This window comes from Salvia miltiorrhiza, chromosome 3, assembly GCF_028751815.1.
Source record: "Salvia miltiorrhiza cultivar Shanhuang (shh) chromosome 3, IMPLAD_Smil_shh, whole genome shotgun sequence".
Taxonomy (NCBI): Eukaryota; Viridiplantae; Streptophyta; class Magnoliopsida; order Lamiales; family Lamiaceae; genus Salvia; species Salvia miltiorrhiza.
In genome coordinates this window covers 3439337-3463664 of record NC_080389.1, presented here as the reverse complement: position 1 = coordinate 3463664, position 24328 = coordinate 3439337, and the positions used below count along the sequence as shown (strand labels likewise).

General features: G+C 38.3%; 2 protein-coding genes and 1 pseudogene across 2 annotated transcripts; 1 reads left to right on the top strand and 2 right to left on the bottom strand.

Annotated features, from left to right (window-relative positions):
* Positions 1–423: 423 nt before the first annotated feature.
* Positions 424–5868, bottom strand: LOC131018106 (uncharacterized). Its single transcript, XM_057946829.1, has 2 exons — positions 4933–5868; positions 424–4854 (listed from the first exon to the last, which is right to left on the bottom strand). Exons 1-2 carry the CDS (start codon positions 5866–5868, stop codon positions 424–426), a joined length of 5367 nt encoding a protein of 1788 aa, XP_057802812.1.
* A 6560-nt stretch (positions 5869–12428) lies between these two features.
* On the top strand, positions 12429–13691 carry LOC131018105 (putative late blight resistance protein homolog R1A-3). The gene is made up of 2 exons (XM_057946828.1): positions 12429–12677; positions 12792–13691. The coding sequence occupies exons 1-2, from the start codon at positions 12429–12431 to the stop codon at positions 13689–13691; spliced, it is 1149 nt and encodes a 382-aa protein (XP_057802811.1).
* Positions 13692–17772: 4081 nt separating this feature from the next.
* LOC131016856 (laccase-15-like) lies at positions 17773–22823 on the bottom strand (annotated as a pseudogene).
* Between the last annotated feature and the right edge of the window lie 1505 nt (positions 22824–24328).

Sequence of the window (24328 nt, the reverse complement as noted above, 5' to 3'; positions counted from 1 at the left end):
AAGCAAAAAGAAAGAAACTTCCCTGAAATGGAATCATGTAGGTGGATGAGGGGCTGAAGCTTCCGGCGATGAGGAATGGTGGTTGGGCGGTTCGCTGGTGGTCGGGGCAGGGGTGGACGGACGGAGTAGCGGCGGAATGGAGGGGGTGGCGTTGGGGGAAACCAAATTGAGGGAATTTTGACTTTAGTCAAAAACCCTAGTTCTAGAATTTGCACCTTGGCCCCCAACTTTTCAGAAACTGGAGGGCAACCCCCAAACCTGCGAAATTGACCAAAACACACCCCAAGTTTTTTTTTTTTTTTTCAAAATTACTTGAGAAAAAAAACGAAAATAAACAGAACAAGGGCAAGAAAAATCGGGTTGCCTCCCGATGAGCGCCTTTATTTAACGTCCTTGGCTGGACAGAAAAGAAGTTCAAAATCCTTAGACAATGGTTGGAGACGTCAGGCTGAGCGCATTGAACGACTCCATCTCGACTCCAGCATAGTATGGCTTGAGTAATTGTCCATTAACCTTAAAACACTTTCGTGTTTCGAGGCTTTGGATTTCCACAGCTCCATGAGGACTCACACTAACAACTTCAAACGGGCCCAACCATCGAGATTTCAATTTTCCTGGCATAATCCTTAAGCGTGCGTTAAACAAGAGAACCTTCTGCCCAACTTCAAAGGATTTCCTTCGAATGTATTTGTCATGTAGAAATTTAGTTCGTTCCTTGTAACGACTTGCATGATCATACGCCTCCAATCGAATCTCCTCTAATTCTTGCAGTTGAAATTTCCGCTCTTTGCCAACAACTTTCTCATCTAAACAGAATTCCTTCACGGCCCAAAAAGCTTTATGCTCCATCTCAACAGGTAGATGACATTGCTTCCCAAAAATCAGCCTGTACGGAGACATACCAATCGGTGACTTGAATGCAGTGCGGTATGCCCATACCGCATCGTCCAGTCTCAAACTCCAATCCTTTCGTCTCGGGTTGACTGTTTTCTCAAGGATGCTCTTGATTTCTCGGTTAGAAACTTCAGCCTGACCGTTAGATTGTGGATGATATGCCGTGGCAACTCGATGATGGACTCCATATTTCTTGAAAAGTGCTTCCAAAGTGCGGTTGCAAAAATGAGTTCCTTGATCGCTAATGATGGCACGGGGCACTCCAAATCTGTTAAAAATATTAGCTTTAAGGAATCCTGCAACAACTTTAGAGTCATTAGTGCGGGTGGCCTTCACTTTCACCCACTTCGAAACATAATCAACAGCTAAAAGAATGTAAGAATTCCCAAAAGAACTAGGAAACGGCCCCATAAAATCCATTCCCCAAACGTCAAAGATTTCACAAACCAAAATAGGGACTTGAGGCATTTCATTGCGAGAAGAGATATTACCTGTTCTTTGGCACTTGTCACAATTTTTGCAGAAATTGTAAGAATCCTTAAAAATAGTTTCCCAATAAAAACCACAATCGAGAATCTTACGTACCGTTCTTTTGGGACCAAAGTGACCTCCACAAGCATGAGCATGGCAAAAATTCAAAATGGAATGAATCTCCTCATCAGGGATGCAACGTCGTATCACTTGATCCGCACAGGTCTTCCACAAATAAGGATCATCCCATATGAAGTATTTTGCTTGGCTCCTCAACTTATTCTTACGGGCTGTCTCCATTCCCTTAGGAAAAACTCCAGCAGTTAGAAAATTAACCAAATCAGCATACCAAGGAGTGTTACCGTCGATGTGTAGCAGCTGTTCGTCTGGAAAGTCGTCTGGTATGGGCATACCGTCCGACACAGTCTGCAGTCTGCTCAAATGGTCAGCTACCAAGTTCTCGGCTCCCTTTTTATCTTTAATCTCCAAGTCAAGTTCCTGCAAAAGTAGAATCCAACGGATCAAGCGAGGCTTAGATTCTTTTTTAGAGAGCAAATACTTAAGAGCTGCATGGTCAGAATAAACAACAACTTTAGAGCCAATCAAATAAGATCTAAATTTTTCACAAGCAAAAACGATGGCTAAAAGCTCCTTCTCCGTGGTTGTGTAATTGCATTGAGCCGGGTTGAGAGTTTTGGAAGCATAGTAAATCACATGGCTCTCTTTCCCAACTTTCTGCCCTAGCACTGCTCCAACGGCGAAGTCACTTGCATCGCACATGATTTCAAAAGGCTCTCCCCAAATTGGTGGTTGAATGATGGGGGCAGAAGTGAGTCTACTCTTCAACAAATCAAAGGCCTCCTTGCACTTGTCATCGAACACAAAAGACACATCTTGATGAAGCAACCTAGTGAGAGGTTGAGCAGTCTTTGCAAAGTCTTTTATGAAACGCCTATAAAAACCTGCATGGCCTAAGAAAGCACGAATCTCTTTCACATTAGAAGGATAAGGTAACTTAACAATCAAATCAATTTTCGCCTTATCAACTTCTACTCCTCTTGCAGAAATCACATGCCCAAGAACAATCCCCTCTCTCACCATGAAATGACATTTCTCAAAGTTCAACACCAAATTAGTGTCGACACATCTCTGCAAAACTTGTTCAAGATTAGTCAAACAATGGTCAAAAGAGTCTCCATGCACAGTAAAATCATCCATGAAAATTTCTATGCAACTCTCAATCATGTCAGAAAATAGACTCATCATACAACGCTGAAAAGTACCAGGAGCATTACATAATCCAAACGGCATACGACGCCATGCAAAAGTGCCAAAAGGACAAGTAAAAGTGGTTTTCTCTTGATCTTCCTGAGCTACAAAAATTTGAAAATATCCAGAGTAGCCATCAAGAAAACAAAAGAATTCCTTACCAGCCAATCGCTCAAGCATCTCATCAATGAAAGGTAATGGAAAATGATCTTTCCTAGTAGCATTATTCAACTTCCTAAAATCAATGCACATACGCCAACCAGTTTGCAACCTCATGGGAATCAACTCATTCTTCTCATTCTTAACCAATTGAAAACCAGACTTCTTAGGAACCACATGAACAGGACTGACCCATGTACTATCAGAAATCGGATAAATAATCCCTAGATCAAGCAATTTAAGAATTTCTTTAAGCACAACTTCTTTCATGACAGGGTTCAATTTTCTTTGAGGATCCCTAGACGGCTTACTATTAGGCTCAAGTAAGATTCTATGCATGCAAGTAGAGGGACTAATACCTTTGATATCGGCTATAGTCCATCCAATGGCAGATTTATGCATCTTAAGAAGACTTACCAACCTTACCTCTTGTTCTGCACTGAGTTCATTGTTGATGATCACTGGCAGCGTGTCATCCTCTCCTAAAAACACATATTTCAGATGCTGGGGCAGTACCTTCAAGTCCAGCTTCGGTGGCTTCACAACAGAGGGCAAAATCGGTTCTGTGCTGGTCGGTATGGGCATCCTGCTCGACAGGTGCCGAACTGGAATTTCCTCCGTTGAGTACAGCTGCATGATAATCTCTCTAATGGCTTCATTCTCCTCAGTTTTGGAGTTCTCTTCAGTTAGGGAACTGAAAATAACATGCTCAAGCTCATCCTCCCTGAAATTCTCAACAAATTCCTCAACCAAATGGTCAATAACATCAATCATGAACACAGATTCAGGATCCTCAACATGCTTCATAGCCTCAAAAATATTAAATGTGACAATATCTCCATCAAATTCAAGGCTAAGCATTCCACTATCCACATCAATTTTTGCTTTAGCAGTTTTCATGAATGGTCTCCCTAAAAGAATCAAGGATTGCTTAGCAGGATCATCCATATCAACAATATAAAAATCCACAGGAAAAATCAAATCATTGACCTTGACAAGGACATCCTCAACAACACCTTCGGGATATGCAGTAGACCTATCAGCTAACTGAATGATAACACGAGTGTCTTTCAAAGGTCCTAATTGCAAATCCTTATACACAGAATAAGGCATGACATTTATGGATGCTCCTAAATCTAGCATGGCTCTCTCAACAGTCTTATTACCTATAATGCATGGAATAGTGAACATACCAGGATCTCGACACTTTTGGGGCAATTTTCTTTGCAGAACAGCAGAAACATTCTCACTCACTCGAATTCTCGCATTATTCCCAAACTTCATTTTCTTAGAGCATAACTCTTTTAAAAACTTTGCGTACCTGGGAACTTGCTTAATTGCATCAAGCAAGGGCAAGTTTATTTCTACCTTCTTGAAGATTTCCAGAATATCCTTCTCTTCTTCAATTCTCTTGTTCTGAGCCAACCTAGAAGGAAAAGGTGGTGCAATCAGTGATTGAGGAATTGAAACCTTAGGTTTTCCACTTACCTTAGAAGAGATAGGCTCGGTGGATTCTGGTGACTTTTCACTAACTGCATTGTCCTTGGCTTCATCGAGCTTTTCTTCTTTGTCCTGCTGCTTAGGTTGTGGCTCAACTAGAATTCTCCCACTTCTTGTAGTTACAGCACTTGCATTTTCCTTGGGATTCATCTCCGTGACAGAAGGAAGTCGGCCTTGATTCGCCTGCAGCTTGTTCACCTGAGTGGCTAACTGCGTGATTTGTGTGCCCATATTACTCAACGCTGCCTGAGTTTCATGCTGGAATGCCTGCTGACTTTGCACCAAATTCTTCACAATTTCACTGCTCTGGGCGAGGCTCTTCATGATATCGCTCATATTGGGTGCAGAACTCGGTGAAGGACGTGCGGTATGGGCATACTGTCCAACCTGTAGCGGATTCGGCGCGTACATCCCTGGTTCCTGCTGTCTCCACCTAAAATTTGGGTGATTTCTCCACCCTGGATTGTAGGTGTTGGAAAAAGGGTCGTTTCGCCTTTGCCTTTGTGCGTTCATCTCTTGCTCATCAGCGGATCCCATGCACGCTTGCTCAGTATTATTATCCTGCAGAGATGGACATGCATCAGTAGGATGATTATTTTCAAAGCAAATTCCACATTGAACGTGTTGAGTTTTAGAGACAGCAAGTCCTCTAACTAAAGAGGTGAGAGCATCAATTCTCTCGTTCATGTTGGAATCTTCTACTTTCTGCACTGGCCTATAACGATCATCATCCTCATCCTCATATTGTTGGCCATTTGAAACCATGTCAACGATGAGTTGCTTTGCTTCGTCCAAAGTTTTATTGGTCAAGCTTCCACCACAAGCAGCGTCAACAATTTTCCTATCAAAAGAAGACATACCACGATAAAAATAGTTAGTAAGCAATTGGTAGTCAGAAAATCCATGATTAGGACATTTGCGACACAGCTGTTGGAATCTCTCCCAATAATCGGCTAAACTCTCCGCCTTTTTCTGTTTAATGCTGCTAATGGCCATTCTCAAATTTGCAGCTCTGGACTCAGGAAAGAATTTTCGCAAGAATTGTTCTTCTAAATCTCCCCAAGTTCTAATCGAACCAGGAGGAAGATCAAAAAGCCAATCTCTCGCTCTACCCTGCAAAGTATGAGAAAAAGTCAATAGCCTCAAATTATTTTCAGTAAAACCATGAGGGCGTAGAGTTGAGCAAACTAGATCAAATTCAGCCAGATGCTTGTGTGCACTCTCTCCAGGTAAATCACCGAATTTGGGTAGCACTTGAATGAAACCAGGCCGTATTTCAGCGTTGCCATTAATGGCAGGAAGGACAATGCACAAAGGGCGATTGCTTCTATGACGGCCTAACTCTCTGATCAGTTGAGGTGGTTCCTGTCGAGGATCAACGATCTTTCTATCGTTCTCCTCATCCCTATTATTACGGTCACCCATTGGATCTTCAATTTCTTCTTGATCCTCAAGACTCGGTGGAGCAGAATTGGATCTCTTTTTCCACTCCTTAGCTTGCTTCTTCAACTTTCGTGCGGTCTTCTCGATTTCTGGATCAAAAACTAATACGCCTGTACGAGAAGAACGTGGCATAAACTAAAAATAAAAGACAGACTGAAATCAGTAAAATCCTGCTTAAAACCAATCCCCGGCAACGGCGCCAAAATTTGGTGGTTACTTTGCAGATTTTAATTAGAGAAATTCTCGCCAGTCCCTTGGGAGACGATTTTGCTTACTGCTGTCTGCGCAGTGTGGGCATACCGGCTGACTGCCGGATATTTTTGGTGTAAAACGACGCACCAAATTTTGGCGCCAAAATTTGGTGCGTCGTTTTACACCAAAAATATCCGGCAGTCAGCCGGTATGCCCACACTGCGCAGACAGCAGTAAGCAAAATCGTCTCCCAAGGGACTGGCGAGAATTTCTCTAATTAAAATCTGCAAAGTAACCACGAAATTTTGAGAAGAAAATATAGAAAATACTAAACTTAAAATTAAATAAATAAAATCCGAATAAACCAATTTTTCCAATTAACTAAAAGATGAATAAAAATTCCAACAATTAATAAAAGAATTCCAGCAATCAATTAAGTCCACCCTAGCTCAATTATTCCGATCATCGATGCAAAAATAACTTTAAATTATGCAAACAAACCAGTTATAACCACCGAAGACGCTTCTGACGTGATCTTATTTCTCCTTAATTATTCGGTAACCAGGAAGACGCTTCACTAATTACTACCCTAATCGACTGACAACCGTAAGAGACGCTCTATAGGTTTAATGAGCCGATAGCATTAATATCTAGAGAAACCCGATTCAAAACCAATAAACTCTGACGCAGGATTATTGAATTAAGACTGCTTTTCCCTTGACCCTGATGTGTCAATTTACCACTAATCAAACCTAAACCACAATTACGGATGACCGGTTCAATTGGCTATATAATTAATTATAACCCAATAAATATTTGCAACTATCTAATGGATTAAAACAATTAATATCATTAAACATGGAGAATCGCAAATGCAAGCATAAAATAAAGTATAAGAACAATTAGATCTCACAGAATAATTTCGCTAGTGCTTCCCTAATCGTTGCCGGAATAAACGAATTTAGCTAGAAAACATAATTAAATAACACAAGAAATAAATAAATAAATTGCAAGGAAAAGATGAAAGAAATAAAACTTGAATTGAAAACGCCAAGGTTGCGCAAGGTTCTGCTCCAAAGCTCTGCCTCAAAATTGTCGTCTGATATGTGTGATGTTCTTTTTAAAACAAACTCACTCCTAATATATATATAACTAAGGAAACAAACCTAATTCTACTATTAAAAAAGTGGCGCATGGCCTAACCAAAACAAAAGTCTATCCTCATAACTTAAAATAAAAGAAAAGTGGCGCAAGGCCCACTTAGCAACATAACTAAATTAAAATCAGTCAAAATCAAACATGGTGGCCTAGCATTTCTTTCTTCTCGGCACTTTAGCCTTCAATCCATGTAATCAATTCACACCCAGTCAAAATGGGCACACCCCACGGCAGACGTGCACAACTTCCTCTTCACACAGCTTCACGACTTCAAAACTCTTCTCAAAATCAATACTTTTTCTCCAAAACCTATCAAATACCATAAAAATTCATATAAGACAATAATTCATATTTAAAGACAATATTTAACACGAATTAAACATAGAAATCATACTAAAATTCCCCAAATAAATGCGTATAAATACGCCCAATCATGCCCACAGCTGCGCCCGCTGTTAACCCCACACCGGGGAAAACAAAAGTAAAATCAACCCATGGGAAGGAGTTTGTGGTTGAAGGAACTCCCATAGAGCAGAAACAAAAATGGAGAAAAAGGTATGTATGCCATTATTGCTTTGAAATTGGTCACATACAACCATTTTGTTTTAGGAAATTCAACGACGAGAAGAGGATATTTGTTAACGCAAAGAAATCTAAAGCTAAGATGAAGAAAAAATCACAGAAGGTAAGGAGGAATGTGATGAGATGGGTAAGGAAGGAAGAGATGAAATGTAATGTTGTGTTTACTGCTTTTAAGACTAACATTTCAGGCTCGTGGTACTTCGACAGCGGATGTTCCCGTCACATGACAGGTGACAATGCGCTCTTGAGTAAATATCAGGTATGTGACGGAGGATATGTCTCTTTTGGTGGAGGATCGAAAGGTAAGATCGTCGGTAAAGGTATTTTAAATGTGCCTGGACTACATACTCTCAAGAATGTGTTTCATGTTAAAGGGCTTATGGCAAATCTCATTAGTATAAGCCAATTATGCGATGATAATTTGCATGTTAAGTTCAACAAAGATTCTTGTGAAGTGTATGATAGTCAAAATTGTTGTATTATGAAGGGTCAAAGATCGGTTGATAATTGCTATTTGGCTGATGAACCAAAATGCAACAAGGCAAAAATAGACGATGGCATGTTGTGGCATCAACGATTAGGGCATACTAACTTCAAAAATCTTAACAGGCTATCAAAGATGGAGGCAGTTCGTGGACTTCCCATACTGACACAAAAGGAAAAATTTGGGTGTGAGAATTGCCAAAGGGGAATGCAGATCCATGCTACACACAGTGCTGTCCAGCATATTGAGCAACATTTCGGCACAACAAGGTGCTTCGAGCTGATTCATATGGATTTGGTAGGTCCAGTTGAAATCGAAAGCATTGAAGGAAAACGGTATGTATATATTTTGGTTGACGATTTCTCAAGATACACATGGACATTCTTCCTACGTGAGAAATTTGAAACCTTTGACGTTTTTAAAACATGGTTTACATGAATTGCTAATATGTGTGGTGTGAGAATTTCAAGAATAAGATCTGATCGTGGCCGTGAGTTTGAGAATGCGTCATTCTCAAAGTTTTGTGAAAATAAAGGAGTATTTCAAGAGTTTTCGGCTCCCAAGATGCCACAACAAAATGGAGTGGTTGAACGAAAGAACCGAACACTGGTGGAAATGGCAAGAGTGATGCTAACCTCGAAGAACTTGTCTAAACATTTCTGGGCAGAGGCTGTGAACACAGCATGCCATATTAACAATCGGGTTAACATCAGACCAGGTACGTTCAAAACTCCGTATGAGATATTGCGGGGTAAGAAACCAAATCTCAAATACTTCCATGTTTTTGGTTGTGTGTGTTACATACTGAATGAAAGAGAATACCTCACAAAATTTGATGATAAATGTGATAAAGGTATTTTTCTAGGGTATTCCTCGAATAGTCAAGCCTTTCGGGTTTTTAACTTGAGAAGCCAAACGGTTCAAGAATTTGTCAATGTGGTATTTGATGATTTGAGTAGTGTTACAGATGAGGAGGACATGGAATATCAAGTGATAGAAGCACTAGTCCCTTCGACACATGCAACAGAAGATGCTGAGGCAACAGAAGCCACCACATCAAGGAATGCAACAGAAAATGCTGAGACAACAGAAGCCACCACATCACAGATCCCTGAAGATCAAAGTGACAACAAAAAAGATAAGGTAGCAGATGTTCAAAAAGGGAGTGAGAAATGTGAGCCTTCTCGAAGAATACGCAAAAATCATCCAGTCTCTCAAGTGATAGGTAATGTGAATGATGGTGTGAAGACACGAGGTAGAGAACCATTAGATTACCGAAAAATGATTTGCTTATATTCTATTTGCACGTCTTTGCCTGGTTTTATGTGTTTTGTCTCAAAACTTGAACCTAAAAATGTTAAAGAGGCTTTACGTGATGAGTTTTGGGTATTTGCCATGCAAGATGAGTTAAATCAATTTGTTCGGAGTGATGTTTGGTATTTGGTTCGTAGACCTACTGGCAGGAATGTGATCGACACAAAGTGGATATTCAAGAACAAATTCAATGAATGTGGAATGATCGTGAGGAACAAAGCCCGGTTGGTTGCTCAAAGCTATACTCAAGTTGAATGAGTGGATTTCGATGATACATTCGCATCCGTGGCACAAATTGAGTCGATTAGATTGTTGTCGAATTATGGTGTGATGTGCGATGAGATGATGGTGTACTGTGATATCATCAGTGCAACTAATATCTCGAAAAATCTGGTTCAACACTCAAGAACCAAACACATTGAAATCCGACATCACATTTTTCACGATTTGGTGGAACAAGAGGTAATCAAGCTAGACTTTGTTCAAACCAAAAATCAAATTGTGGATATTTTTAGAAAACCCTTGGTTTTTGAGAGATTTACCACATTAAGAAGGTCTCTTGGCCTTTGCTTTCGTGATTAAATAAAGAGGGTTTATTTGTTGCATCATGTGTAAAGTGATTATTCTTTTGGATGCAACATGTTTTTGCCTGTGTGATGGTCTCTGTTACTATAACATGTTCCTCTACACTAACTCAGTATATGTGTGTGTATAATTTATTTAAAGCACAGAAAAAACCAAAGTAGTTTGGGGGGGCACGGCGTTCGCTGCGACGATGCTACCTTACAAAATGGTCATCCTCGATTGCTTTCACAAGTTTAGACTAGGGGCACGACGTTCGCTGCGACGATGCACTCTATGTCACTACAAATGAGTGAATTTTACTTGGTACTGTGCTTGTATGTGTGAATTATGAAAAGCTGAGATATATGTTAGTGAATGTTATGGTAACATGGTAAATCACATTAGGCGTAAAATCTGTAACGTTTGGGAAGTTACCAGTGTCCGATTTTTTGTGGGATCTCTCTCTTTATCCACGGTTTTTTGTGAATCTTGAAGCTTTCCATGATTTTTATTTGTGCCTATCTCTATCTTGGTTTCCTTAAGTTCTAACCCTAAATTTCGAAATTGTGATGAAGAGATACTTCAACGATTTTGTTTTTTGAGTGTTTGGATCTGTTTTTCTTTATTTATTGCCATGCAATCACATCATCTTCATCACTCTTCATCATCTTTGTTTGACGTAGAGAACCTCTGAACTTCTCAAGTTGTTTTTAGTGTTGCGGCAGATGCTATGGTCACAGTACCAGTGGCAGATCTTCGATCGATCTTGCAATGCGTCAACGATATGGAACTCTACCATTTGAAAGCAAGGAAAGACTTTGTCGAGTTTCTTTCTTCCCAAAAAGGGGAGTAGACGATGCTGCAGCAGATGCAGAGGAAGCAAGTGAACAGGCAAAATGACCAAATCAAGAGATCTTTAGAGGAGACAGGGGAAGTTTGTTAGCAGTTGGTTTTTGATGAACCTTCTGTTTGTTTTTGGTGACCTGATGTTGTTTTCTGAACTCTCTAATCGGTTTTGTCTTGTATTCCCTGCATGTTTTGACAGCTGTTGTGTTAGTAATTGCTTGTGCAGGGGAAGCTCGAAGAAAGATGGAGATCTTGGTTATGTTTGCCGACTCTGAATGCACCGGCGACAAACCCAGCAACAGAAAGTGTGCCTCCTCATCCACCAGTTATTCAAACACCGGAAGCCACCAGAGTAGTGCTCAACCCAACGCCCATCTCTTCCATTACCCCACCAGAAGTCGAAAAGTCCACGAGGGAGCATCCGACAGGAAAAAGGAAATATTTGACTTTGCAGGTTTTTTTTGCAGCACATCGAAGAACTGCAGGCTAGCATAGTCCATGGGGAGTCATCTTCCATCTTAAGCCAAGCCAAAGGGCAAGTGACAGCCCTCTTTTCTTCCCAAAAAGGGGGAGATTATGCTGCTGAAGATGCTGATGGAGCAGGGGACAAGGACAAGGAGTAATGAAGGCAGGGTGAGTCTTTGATTCAGGGGGAATTTGTTTTTTGATGATGGATGGTTTAGAGTTTGTGTAGCTGTTCTCTTAAGCTTGCAATTTTTTTTTTGGTTTTGTTGCTGGCTATGATGTTACATCTGTAGGGGGAGATTACAGCGAGGGGGAGTAGTGTGTTATTCTGGTTTTGTGAAGAAAGGCAAAAAGGGGGAGTTTGTTGGAGTTGATTTATCTAACTCCATAAATATCTCACTTGTTAGTGTGCTTGTTTTGCCTTTCTACACGTGTGTTTTTTTGTAGGTGTTTTGACCTAGTCAAGAATTGAGATTTGAAGCTGCAAACAAGGTTTTGAGGAGAAGGATTTTCGGTTGCTAAAAAGAAGGAAGTGAAGATAAGGAGAGAGAGAGAGGAGGAGCTGTTGGAAGCTCCTAAATTCAAGGGAAGGAGTGGACAAAGTGGAGTGAGTTCAACAAACCTTCAAACGGCCACTTGTCCACTATCAAGACCCATGACTTCAACCTTGGGATGCAAGATTGAGATGCCTATATATACCAAGGAGAAGTCTTAGTTCAGATCACGAAGTTTGTAGATCAAAATCAAGTCATTTGAGTGATCTGTGTACGAATGCTGTTTAGAGTGTTGGGATAACATTGTTTATAGCATTTATTGATTTCGTCGGATTTCGGAGTATAGCTCTTGAATCCAGTTTTCGTTTGTTAGTGAGAGTGTCTAATGTTCAAATACCTAGAGTCTTGTAAAGGTATTGAACGTGAGTGTTCATTCTCCATTTAGTCATTTTGCCATAAGGCGTCTTCAAGTTATAAATTATAACTTGAAGAATTTTTCCATCTCTTTGTGTCTTCTCCCATTTTTATTTCCGCTGCAATATTTCTCTGTGTGCACTAGTGTGTTGCCCTAACACAGTGCTTAACATCAAAGTATGAAGGAAGCAACACTTACAATATGTATTCCGAAGAAAGGGTATAGATCTGAGGGCGTTGTAGAGAAGTTTAACTCATTGAGGGTCCTTCAAGTTTTACGTAGAAACAATAATTGGGATTGGAAGCCAGGTCAAGTGTTCGATCTGGTTCATTTAACTTACCTTGCTTCCAACATTCCCAATAGTATTGTTCCTTCAGCTATATCAAAGCTTCAGAATCTTCAGACTTTAATTATTTATAGATCTGAGGTTCGTTTGCCCATGGAGATTTGGAGGTTGCGACAATTAAGACATCTTATTGCCTTCTCATTTCAACCCTTACCGAGCCCTGAATGGGAACAAAATCCCCTCGATAACTTGTAGGAACTTTCGCTTGCAACAGACTTGGTGTGCAATAAAAGAATGGTGGAAATGATTCCAAACATTAAAAAGCTGGGAATATGTTACACCAAGGAGAAGTTTGATGCCGATGCGGGCTATTGCCTCAATAATCTTAAATTTTTTTGTCTACTTGAGAAATTGAAATTGGAGAAGCATGATGATTTTTCATGTAGACAACTTGATTTACTCGGATCCAATATGCGTGGAATTTTTTCATCTAGACAACTTGATGAACTGGGATTAGAGATGCGTGGAGGTTTTTCATCTAGACAACTTGATGAACTGGGTTTTATGATGCGTGGAGTTTCTTCATCTAGACAAATTGATGAACTGGAATTGAAGATGCCTGGAGTTTTTTCATCTGGACAACTTGATGAACTGAGATTAGAGATGCGTGGAGATCTTTCATCTAGACAATTTGATGAAATTGGAGGTCTAAACTTTCCTCTACAACTGAGAAGATTAACCTTGAGTGGTTGGAGGCTTTCTTGGAGTCATATGAAGATCATTGGTTCGTTACCTAATCTTCAAGTGCTTAAACTAAGAAACTATGCATGCCAAGGCAGTTTATGGATAACAACCGAGGGGGAATTTCGCGAGCTGCGGCTCTTGCTAATTGACAGATCAGGTTTGGTTGATTGGATAACTGAAGCTAGCCACTTCCCTAGACTCGAGTGCCTAATACTTCGTCAGTGTCATGATCTATACAAGATTCCAAGTAATATTGGATACATTCCAACACTTAAGCTGATTGAGGTTGAGAAGCGTAGTCTTTTAAGCTCCGCAGAAGTGATAGAAAAGATGCAACGGGATTCTGGAAACGATAGCTTTCAAGTTCGTGTGAAGCATTCCGGATACACTGACCGCTCCGTTACAGGTTAGAGATTATTTAGAAACTGCTCTTTGTAGAAATTTTTTACAGATTTAGCTGATTGGTATTTTGTTGGATGACTCTGTTTTCTTTCTTTTCCCTGCTGTAGAATTTTGAATAGCTGTTGTTAATAATGGAGCTGATGAAATATTTGACTGTCTGAAATATATCTTGATGATACGGAAACAACATATGGAATATGAAACTTTTCTTGAGCTTGTATTTTCCCGTGAGTTTGTTGTGTCGCTATATCACTCTCTGAAATATATCTTGATGTTGCGGTGCGACGGTCGCCACCACGAGCGTCCACGTGACCGCCCTGGACGGCCTGATGAACGTGAACTCCCTCTTCACCATCGCCGTTTTCGTCGGCCACTCCTTGGCGACGCCAGCGTCAACAGATTGGGGAGATTGGAGAGGGAGGCGAGGGAAGGGGGAATGGAGGGGACAGCGGCGGTCTCGGAGGGGACGGCGGATCAGACAGAGGAGGAGATGGAGGCGAGGAGCAGCAGGAGGAAGAGGCGGCGCCAGACTGCTGCCGGCGGCTTCGCCGGAGAAGAACGGTGTGGGAGAGAGAGATGGCGTGAGTTGAGAGAGAGAGCATGAGTTGGGAGAGAGAGAATGAGTAGGGAGAAGAAAATACAAAATGACAAACCTAATCTTTATTATATAAAATAAATGAAATAAAATCATAATTAAAGGTTAAATTATCACCTTTAGATTAAGCAAGATCGACGCACAAGATTTGATCTTTATTATTTATCTAAGGGAGTGGTCTCCATTGAATTTTCCCCTCTATATATATATAATCATTTCCCCTGAAGAGAGAAAAACCAATTGATTTCTTTTATTTTTTATTCTTTTTTTCTATTTTTTTAAACAAAAAAGGAAAAATATCACCAATGCTTCCGTTTTGGCATCATCAATGTTTTGATCTGTCAAATTTTACAAGTTCTTAAGGTATTTGATACGATTAAATTCCATTGATTCTTAACAACGGACCACTTCGTTTCGGAAAGGTTTCGTTTTCTCTGTTTGAACGGATTTCGTTATGTGTAGCTAGATTATGTGATTGAGATCTTAGTGTTGCTTGTTTGTGACTAATTCCAGATGATTTAGATGATCTTTCTTTATCTAAACATTATTATATCATTGGTTAAGATGATTTAGTATTTGATGTGGCGATGTTGTTAGTTAAAATTGAACAGATCACACGACTTCACAACACAGGGTTGACAAATTGCTCGTGCCCAATCGAGATGGCTTATGAAGCTCTTGATACGCTGCTTCAAACCTTAGATCGAATCGTAAAGCATGGTGATAATCGCGCCATCACTCACTCTGTAAAAGAAGAAATTTTATCCATCCGCGTCCAAGCTATTGTCTTGCAGTTGAATCTCAAACACTATCCAGACAAAGAAAGAATCAGAGAGGCAGCAATTTCAACACATGGGATTATTGAATATCTCTTCTGTGATGAAAACCTTTCAGATGTTATATGGATAAATCCGACAGTCATACTTGAAAACCGGCTGAGGGAACTAGCAGAGAGATTGGAGTCAACCGTTGGAGATGTGGTGGATTGCATCAAGGGTAACGATCGTCAAGATCAGCAATTACAAGAAGCAAAGATGACGACGTGGTTGGTTTGGAAGAGGATGTGGAATTGATCAAGGATCGGCTTTGCAAGGGATCATCCAAACTACAGGTCCTCCCAATTGTTGGAACAGGAGGCATTGGTAAGACCACACTTGCTAAAATTGTTTATAATCATGCATTGATTATTAAAAATTTTAGTACTTGTGGTTGGGTCACAATATCACAAGATCATAGTGTAGAACGCATTGTTCTAAATCTTCTAGCTTCCATAAAAGAAATTTCAGCACTAAGAGATGCAAAGAGCGACACCCCTATAGAAACCTTAATTTGCGAGTACCTAAAAGGTCGGAGGTATCTTATTGTAATGGACGACATGTGGAGTAAGAAAGCCTGGGAATGATGTAAAGATGTTGTTCCCTGATGTTGGTAATGGTAGTCGGATCATAGTCACCACAAGGTTGCAAGATGTGGCTGCGTATGTCGACTCTTCTATGTCCATTCATACTATCATGAGTTTGTTGGATGCACATCATAGCTGGAATTTGTTAAAGCAGAAGGTGTTCGGATATAAAGACATTCCTATTGAACTAGAAGACATTGGAAAGAAAATTGTTAAAAATTGTGCAGGGTTGCCCCTCTCAATTGTTGTGGTGGCCGGACTTCTATCTAAGATCCATACTCGATACTCATGGAAGCAAATTGCTGCGAATGGCGGGCAGCTTGAAACAATAATTGGTTCGAGTTATACCCATTTACCCAATCACTCGAAGCCGTGTCTTTTATATATGGCTAGCTTTCCAGAAGATTATGAGATTCGTGTCTCAGAACTTATTCACCAGTGGATATCTGAAGGTTTTGTAACACTTTCAAATGGATCTAAAAGCTTAGAAGATGAGGCAGAAGATTGTATCGAGGATCTTGTCGAAAGAAGTTTAGTTTTGGTCACCAACAAGAAGTCTGATGGGAAAATAAAGAGTTGTAGCCTTCATGATATTGTGCGGGAATTTCTCGTAAAGGAGGCTGCAAAAGAGAAGGTAATTCTTTCGGTTATGGATTACTTACCTACTCCTATCATGTGAAGTCATTTTGTTCCACATGGTGATGTTCATAAAGTGCGCATTCGATTTAAATTAAGAAATAATGGTAGGTGTGTTAGCCATTTTTGACTAACAAATGCAGCCAACATTCATAGCTGCTGCCATTCTTGACTAACATAAGCATATTTATTTAATTTTATTACCAATTGAGTCGAGTGTAGATTTAATTTATTTGTACTACAATTTTTTTTTTTGAAAAGCTAATTTATTTGTACTATAGAAAAGACTTAAGCACTTAATTTGAGGCATTCCCTAGTCATTCAGGAATAATGAAGTCCTTGTGGGCTCCACCCTTGGCAACTTGAGGGTCTATTATATTTGTCAGCCCATGTGATATCATTTTCTGTTTTCAAAATTTTGCAATGCCCATGCGTCTGAGAAGATGCCTTGTCATTTTCCTCTAAAAAACAAATGAAAAAAAGATTTCTTGTGATTTTCCATTAAGGTGTATTCTCTTTGATTGTAAATTTATTATGGAAAAATGAAGGATAAACAAAAATTTCACCTTTTAAATTCTTCATTTCTTTTCTCACATTTCCTATTTGACTCCTACTCATTCCTCATTTACACTACAAATGATGGATAATATTATCACACATTTTTGGAGGGATAATATTATCCCTTCTTTAGTGTAAATGATGAATGAGTAAGGGTCAAGTAGGATATGTGGAAAAAGAAATGAGGGATTTAAATGGTGAAATATTGTTTATCCTTGATTTTTTCATGATAAATTTACAAGAGAACGCACTCTAAAAGTCAAAGGATCAAAGATGGCTTGAAGTATTGACCAACTAGACTTTTTATTTAGGGGGCCTAAAAAGAATTTTAAAAATAAAATAAAAGTAAAAAGAAATTAAATTACTACATTCGTTCTCCACATAACTTCATAATTTTTTTTCATCTCTCCCAAAAAAAACTTTCCTTTTTATTGATTTTTCATTTACCATTACTTTTCACATCTTTATCTTTTTATCTTCAAACTCGTGCCATCTTTATATCACAATGTTTAAAAAATAGTACCCCCTTCGTCCTACTACAAGTCTACATGTGATTCAAAAATTTTCGACATAAGAAATAAAGAGAATGTGTAAATCGATTGAATGTGGTACGGTCTACACCTTTTTAAAGATTAAATTTTTTATTTATGGAAACATGTCATTTCTAGTGGGATAACTCAAAATGAAATACATGTTATTTTTAATGAAACAGAGGGAGTAAAAAGTTAGGCACATATCACATCATAACATTCTTATTCTATTATTCTTAAATTAGAGATTATTGTGAGAAAATTGAAGACATTTTTTAAATTATTAAATTAGGTGGCATATGTTAGCTTTCAGTAAATACTACTCCATATATACATATACCCTCCCACTTGATTAACAAAACAAAATCACATGCACTTACTCCATATCTATGGACTCCTCTTTCTCATTTCCTTTCACACTTTACCTCTTACTTCTAAGCATCTTCTTCTTCTTCTTCTTCTTCACCCTCATCTCATCACTCGATCTCACCACAGATCAATGAGCTCTACTCGCTTTCAAAAAACGCATAACGTTGGACACAAATAACGTCCTAACCAGCAACTGGCTCACCAACACCTCTGTCTGCGACTGGACTGGCGTCTAGTGCGGCGCCAAACACCACCGCGTCACCGCCCTCAATCTCTCCGGCCTCGCCCTCAGCGGAACCCTTGCCCCGCATCTCGGAAACCTAACGTTCCTCCGGCGAGTATTTATCGATGCACGGAGCTGGAGGATCTGCGGTTGGCCTACAACCAGTTCAGCGGCGAGATTCCAACTGAGATTGGGAATCTGACCATGCTTACGATGTTATCTATATATGCAAACTATCTCCAAGGTAATTAATTATTTAATTAATTAAGGGTTAATTGTCTATATTATCAAATTTTGATTTTTAACCAACACTATTTCTATTTCTGGCTGAATTGGAATTTTCGCAATATTTTATCCTATGTCTGTGTCGCTCATTCTCTTATTAGACCATCGGTCCATCGCTAATGAGGGGATGAGATCAAGTGTCCCACAATATTTTTATGTGTGTCACTGTGTCCCGTGCTTATATCTATTATTTTAAAATATTTTTTATAAAAATAAAATTTATTATAATACTATGAATTTTATTGAAGTTTTATTTCAAAAAATTAAATTTTTTAAAAAGTATATACCATGACTTTGAATTTATCAACCTATTATTAGCTAATAAAAGTGAAATTAAATGATAAAAAATAATTATATACCCTAAATTGATGGAATAAACCCTAGTTAATAATCACAAAATTAAACTAAAGCATACAAAGTTGAAATTGAAGAAAATATACATAAGAAATTAAACAAAATTTAAAATGAAACACAAAGTGGGACATAAAGTGTGGTACACTTTATCTCATTCCGCTAATGAGGGGATGCGAACAGGGGTGGGCAGGGGGTCACTGGAGCCTCTGGATTTAAAAAAATAAAAATAAAATAAGGGTATTTTTATAATTTTATAAATATATTACTCTCTTTCATAACAATTAACAAGTGTTTTGTTTTGGCCTGAGACTTTGGATGAGTGTGATTAAAGAATAAAAAATAAAAAATGATGGTGCCCATTAGGAAACGTTTTCCATATTTTCCAATTTCTGATAGGAAATTGGAAAATATTCCAATTTAAAAAGTGGAAATTCGAAAATTAGAAAATATTATGATATTTAAAAAAGTGGTGGAGTCCATATTAACGATATTAATGAACCATATTTGTGTTTTGACGGCAAGAAACACCTATCTCTGATAACTTGTAGCTGTTCATTAAACTATCCATGATGTGGGTAAATTTATTTCGGAGAGCTTATAGACTTCAATTGTTTATATGATGTTAATAAATGTCGTAGCTCGTGACATTTTTCTATGTTTACATTTATGCATTGATACCATATGATATGAATAATTAAAATAATGCGTGTATTGAGCATGCTGGTGGTATGTCACCACTTGTAATTTAATGTTTTCGACAAATTTGTTGTTTGGATGCTACCGCCACAAGACAAAAAGTATAGTTTTTTTTGTTTCCTTTTTCTTTTTTATATTTACAGTTTGGACAAATTACTATGAATTATTCTTTCTATCACATTTATATAAAATAGTAGGAAATATATTTAAGGGAGATAAATAACTTTAAAACGTGAACATAATATATTGGAGAAGAAAATAAAATATGATGATTGATGAACTAAATTAAATTTGAGAGCCCAAAGTTTTTTAGGCTCGTAACTTTGGGCGTTTTGCAAATGTAGGACAAATTTTTCTGGGCTTGCAATTGCAGGATAAATTTTTTTTCGGGCTCAATTTGTCCTACTTATGCCGAATTTTTAAAAACTTATCCTGCAATTGAAAATCCGAAAAATTATAATGTATTTTAAATTATAACGAATTTTAAAATAAATTTATACTTCTTTTGTTTGGTTAAAAATGACTTATTTTTGTATTTTAATCTATCTTGTTAAAAGTGGATTCTACCATTTTTATTTTAATTATACTTTCTTATTAGTTTTCTAAATGAACCACTTTTAAAGGTACGAATGGCTCCGTCCACGATCAATATAATGTTCCTCACTTTTCTGGGAGCGAATTTTAAGAAAAGCTAGATGAATGTGTTGTGAGTGGAATTTGGGTCACATATTAAAGTTGTTGTTATGGAGTAGTGTTTAAAAATATGTGGTGGAAGAGTGGAGTTTGGGTCTTACATTAAAACTTTTATTGTGGGATAGTGTTTAAAAATGTGTGGTGGATGACTGAAGTATGAGTCCCACTATAGTAAATTGTATTATGGGGTAATGTTTAAAAATCAAAGGTAACATTTTGTGTGGACATACTAAAGAAACATTGATGGTGAAAAACCCATGCTGGTTTTCTTAATTTTGAATCATGGTGAGCCTTGTGTAAGTAAAGACTCAATTATTTTACAATACGTGCGGATTGATATAATTAATTAATCCTAAATTGTTGAGGCTGCAGGGGGCGCTTCACAGCGGGGCATATCTGGGGGCGGAGGCAACATCTTCTCACTGGGGCCTTCCCCGTCCTTAACGATGAACGCCATCTTCATTCCCCAACTGTGATGACGCTCGAAATGGCAGTGCATCAACCACACTCCTGCGCGCGATAATATTAATGCAACTTTAATTACTTAATAAGCTATGAGACTCTTGCTTAACTTTAATTTATAAAGGAAAAGCAGATGGGAACTGAACCTGGATTGTTAGCCTTAAATCTGATAGCGCTCCATCCACTTCTTGGAACGGAAACCATGTTCCCCAACGGCGGGTCAATGAGATTAAAGTTTGGCGGATCCGTGTTTGGGTGGAAGTTCCCGTATCCAGTTCCGACAACGTAGAAGCTGTGTCCATGTAAATGCATGGGATGATCGATTCCATCGCCAAAGCCATAGTTGGTGCCTTGAAGCACGACCTCAACTTCCGAGTTATAGTCCAACATATACACAGCCGTTCCGAAATGGGAGGGCGCCACATTCTCTGGCTTAAAACCTTGCGTGAAGTCGAATATTATTGGCGTCGTCGCTGGGAAATCGGGCGTGAAAACTCCTCTGATCCCTTTGTAATAGGCCTCAAGAATATTTTGGGTTTTGGGCAACAACATGGTCACGTTGTTCATGCTGGCCAGCATCCTTTCGTCGAACAGGCAAGAATTTGTGAGACAGGGCCACATATTGATGGAGAGAGTGACGAACAGGTTGTGGGTGATGTTGATAGGAACTTTGTTGTCGTCGGCGAGGCTTCTGAGCCTGTTGCTGAAATGGGTGTACCTGGCCACCCCATCGTCGATCTCAGGGAAAGATGGAAGCACCGGCGATGACGGTCGGGGCCGGGTGTAGTTACCAACGTACTCCACGATTCCTGTGGTGGGGATGTAAATATGCGACAAGGGGGTGGAGTAGACTCTGGCGGCCATGTAATAACGGCTGGGCGGCTGGTTGGCTTCCAGAAGGAAATCTATGGTCTGGCCGGGGGTGATCGCGATGTGATCGGTGTTCAGCGGCTTCGTGTAGGCACCGTCCACGCCCACCACCGTCACGTTGTGGTCCTTGATTTTCAAGTACATAATGAAGTTCATCTTGCGTTAACCATTCTGATCAGGTAAGTCTTGCCCGCCTCCACACTCAACTTCACTGTATCTGCATTAATTGCATCAAACCAAATTAATTAGTAAAACTTTTACTCCCTCTGTCCCGGTCAAGACGATACATTTGTTTTTCGGCACGGGATTTAAGAAGTTGTAGATTAATGTTTTAAGTGTGTAATAATAAAGTGATAAAGTAGGAGGGAGAATGTAATAAAGTGATAATAAAGTAAGAAATAGAAGATAATAAGGGAATACTTAATTAATGTTAATTAAGTGTTTAAAATTCCTTATTTTTGCCAAATATAGAAATGTATCATCTTCGTTGGGACGGCCTGAAAAAGAATATGTAGCATCTTGGGCGGGAAGGAGGGAGTATTTGACTCCTATTTGTTTGGATTTTACCTTGTTTTGAGCACGGATACAGGTCGCCTGGTTGACCATTCATGAGGAAAGCATCAGGCAATTTGGCACCGGCTCCTTGGGCTAGAAAATCCTCGTAAACTTGTTGCACATCATCATTCCACCACTCTCCTGCATGCAACATTAATTAATAGAATTCCAACACAATTAATATTGGTCGAGAATTTTAATACCTAGTAAGATAGGAACTTGAGCATGAGGCTTAGGGAAAGGATAAGTGTGTGTCTTGGGCGGTAGAATGATGATGGCGCCATGCACAGTAGCTCGAGTCCAATCGATGTGGGCGTGCCAAAACAAAGTGCCTTCTTCGTCGGAGAGCAGAATTCGTTGTCGAAAGCTTTTGCCGGGAGTAATAGGACACTGCGTGACAGCGTCGACGCCATCTGTCCATGGATATCTCGGCATTTTTACTCCATGCCTGAAATCGATCGCCATATATATATGCTTATATATGATGATATATGATCAGTTTCATGCAAATGCTTTTAATTTGACGTACCAATGGATAGTTATATTTGCATCGGCACGATTAATAACATCGACTACCACCAATTCTCCCCTTCTAGCATATATAGTTGGCCCTGGGAAGTGCCCGTTTACCGTTAGCATGCTTTTGGTGGTGCATAGCCTTGTGTGTGAAGATCTTCTCACCTGCAAACTTACACTTCCAATTAGCTACCTTTTCTATAAATAAAAAACAAAATCAATTAATTAATATTATTACTCCATGCCCAACATACTTCAAACTTATGATGAACTAAAGCATCGACTGGAGCCATAATAATACCAAGGTAGCACAGGATGAAAACCCTGAGCTTCCTATAACAAGACATTTTTTTGAGTGGTGTGTACTATGAATTAATTTCCTTTTCTAGCTTACATTTCCTCTCATTTATTTTTAAATTAACGTGAGTATTTAATTATTTCACGTGAATCATGCATGACTTTCGCTTTCTATATATTATATTGGACTTGATATTTAGTAATTTGAAAATACTTGATCCAACTACAAGAAAAGATATGGTTAAAGATTTGATCAAGTGCATGCAGAAGAGCTAGACAGCTCATTACAAGACTCTTCTAGTCAGTGGTGGTCCTGGTGGAGCCAGAAATTAATTTGGGAGGGGGCTGAACGCCCCCTAGATTTTTTTTTTGAACATTCCGTACATTTAAGGCATTATTTTATTAAAAGACGAGCATAATAGTAATAATAAAGAACAACATTTTCATAGATTATATAATTTAAATATATAACAAATTAGTTTCAATACATTACAAATTTTTTTGGGACATTCTATATTTTTAAAGCATTTTTTATTAAAAGACGAGCATAATAATAATTATAAAGAACAACATTTTCATATACTATATAGTTTCCATATATTACAAATTAATTTCAATACATTACAAACTTTTTTTTGTCATTTCGTACATTTTAGGCATTTTTTTATGAATATACAAGCATAATACCAATAATAACGAACAATATTTTCATAAATTATATATTTTCAATAAATTACAAGCTAGAATCAATAATAATAAAAGACAAGCATAGTAATAATAGCAAACAATTTTTTTTTGGGCATTTCATCCATTTTAGGCATTTTCTATTAAAAGACGAGCATAATAGTGATAATAATGTATAATATTTTTATAGATTATATAGTTTTAAATAACACAATTATCCTTAAATATATTATAGATGGAAGAATATAACAAGCTAATCAACTTTTGTAAAACAAATTTCTTTTATAATATAAACATATATATATATAGGGAGTGGTTCAATTGAGAAGCTCAAATGTGTTGAGAAGTTGAGAAGCAATCTAATAGATGAACATGTCAGTACATTTTGATGAATATGACAATTAGACCTCAGATCAATAATTTTTTTGAACATACGAAATATAACCGACGAACATACGAATTTATTTAATTTGTTAAAAAATACGCCACCGCCAAGGATCGAACCCCAGATCAAACTCACGTTCATAAAAACTAATTGACATGTTCATCTATTAGATTGCTTCTCAACTTCTCAACACATTTGAGCTTCTCAATAAAACCTAACCCTATATATATATATATATATATATCTATCTATCTATATATATATATATATATATATATATATATAAACTCAAAATTTGGGAGGGGGCTTCAGCCCCCCCCGCTACGCCCCTGCTTCTAGTTGTAATTATAAAAGTTACTCCCTCCTCGCTTCTATTTATAAATGTTTCACATGATTCTACTCACATTTAAACTAAAATCTTACTCATTTACTAATTTCATTCACATTTTATTAAAACACGTCTCATTCACAATGTCACAGGGTATATAATTATTTTTTATCATTTAATTTAACTTTTATTAGCTAATAATAGGTTG

Excerpts from the sequence above, each read along its gene's own strand:
- LOC131018106 (XM_057946829.1), bottom strand. The coding sequence starts at position 5,868 with ATGCCACGTTCTTCTCGTACAGGCGTATTAGTTTTTGATCCAGAAATC. Across the intron at positions 4,855-4,932 it reads CTTTAGTTAGAGGACTTGCT|GATAATAATACTGAGCAAGC; the intron begins GTCTCTAAAACT and ends CCATCTCTGCAG.
- LOC131018105 (XM_057946828.1), top strand. The coding sequence starts at position 12,429 with ATGAAGGAAGCAACACTTACAATATGTATTCCGAAGAAAGGGTATAGA. Across the intron at positions 12,678-12,791 it reads TAATTATTTATAGATCTGAG|GAACTTTCGCTTGCAACAGA; the intron begins GTTCGTTTGCCC and ends GATAACTTGTAG.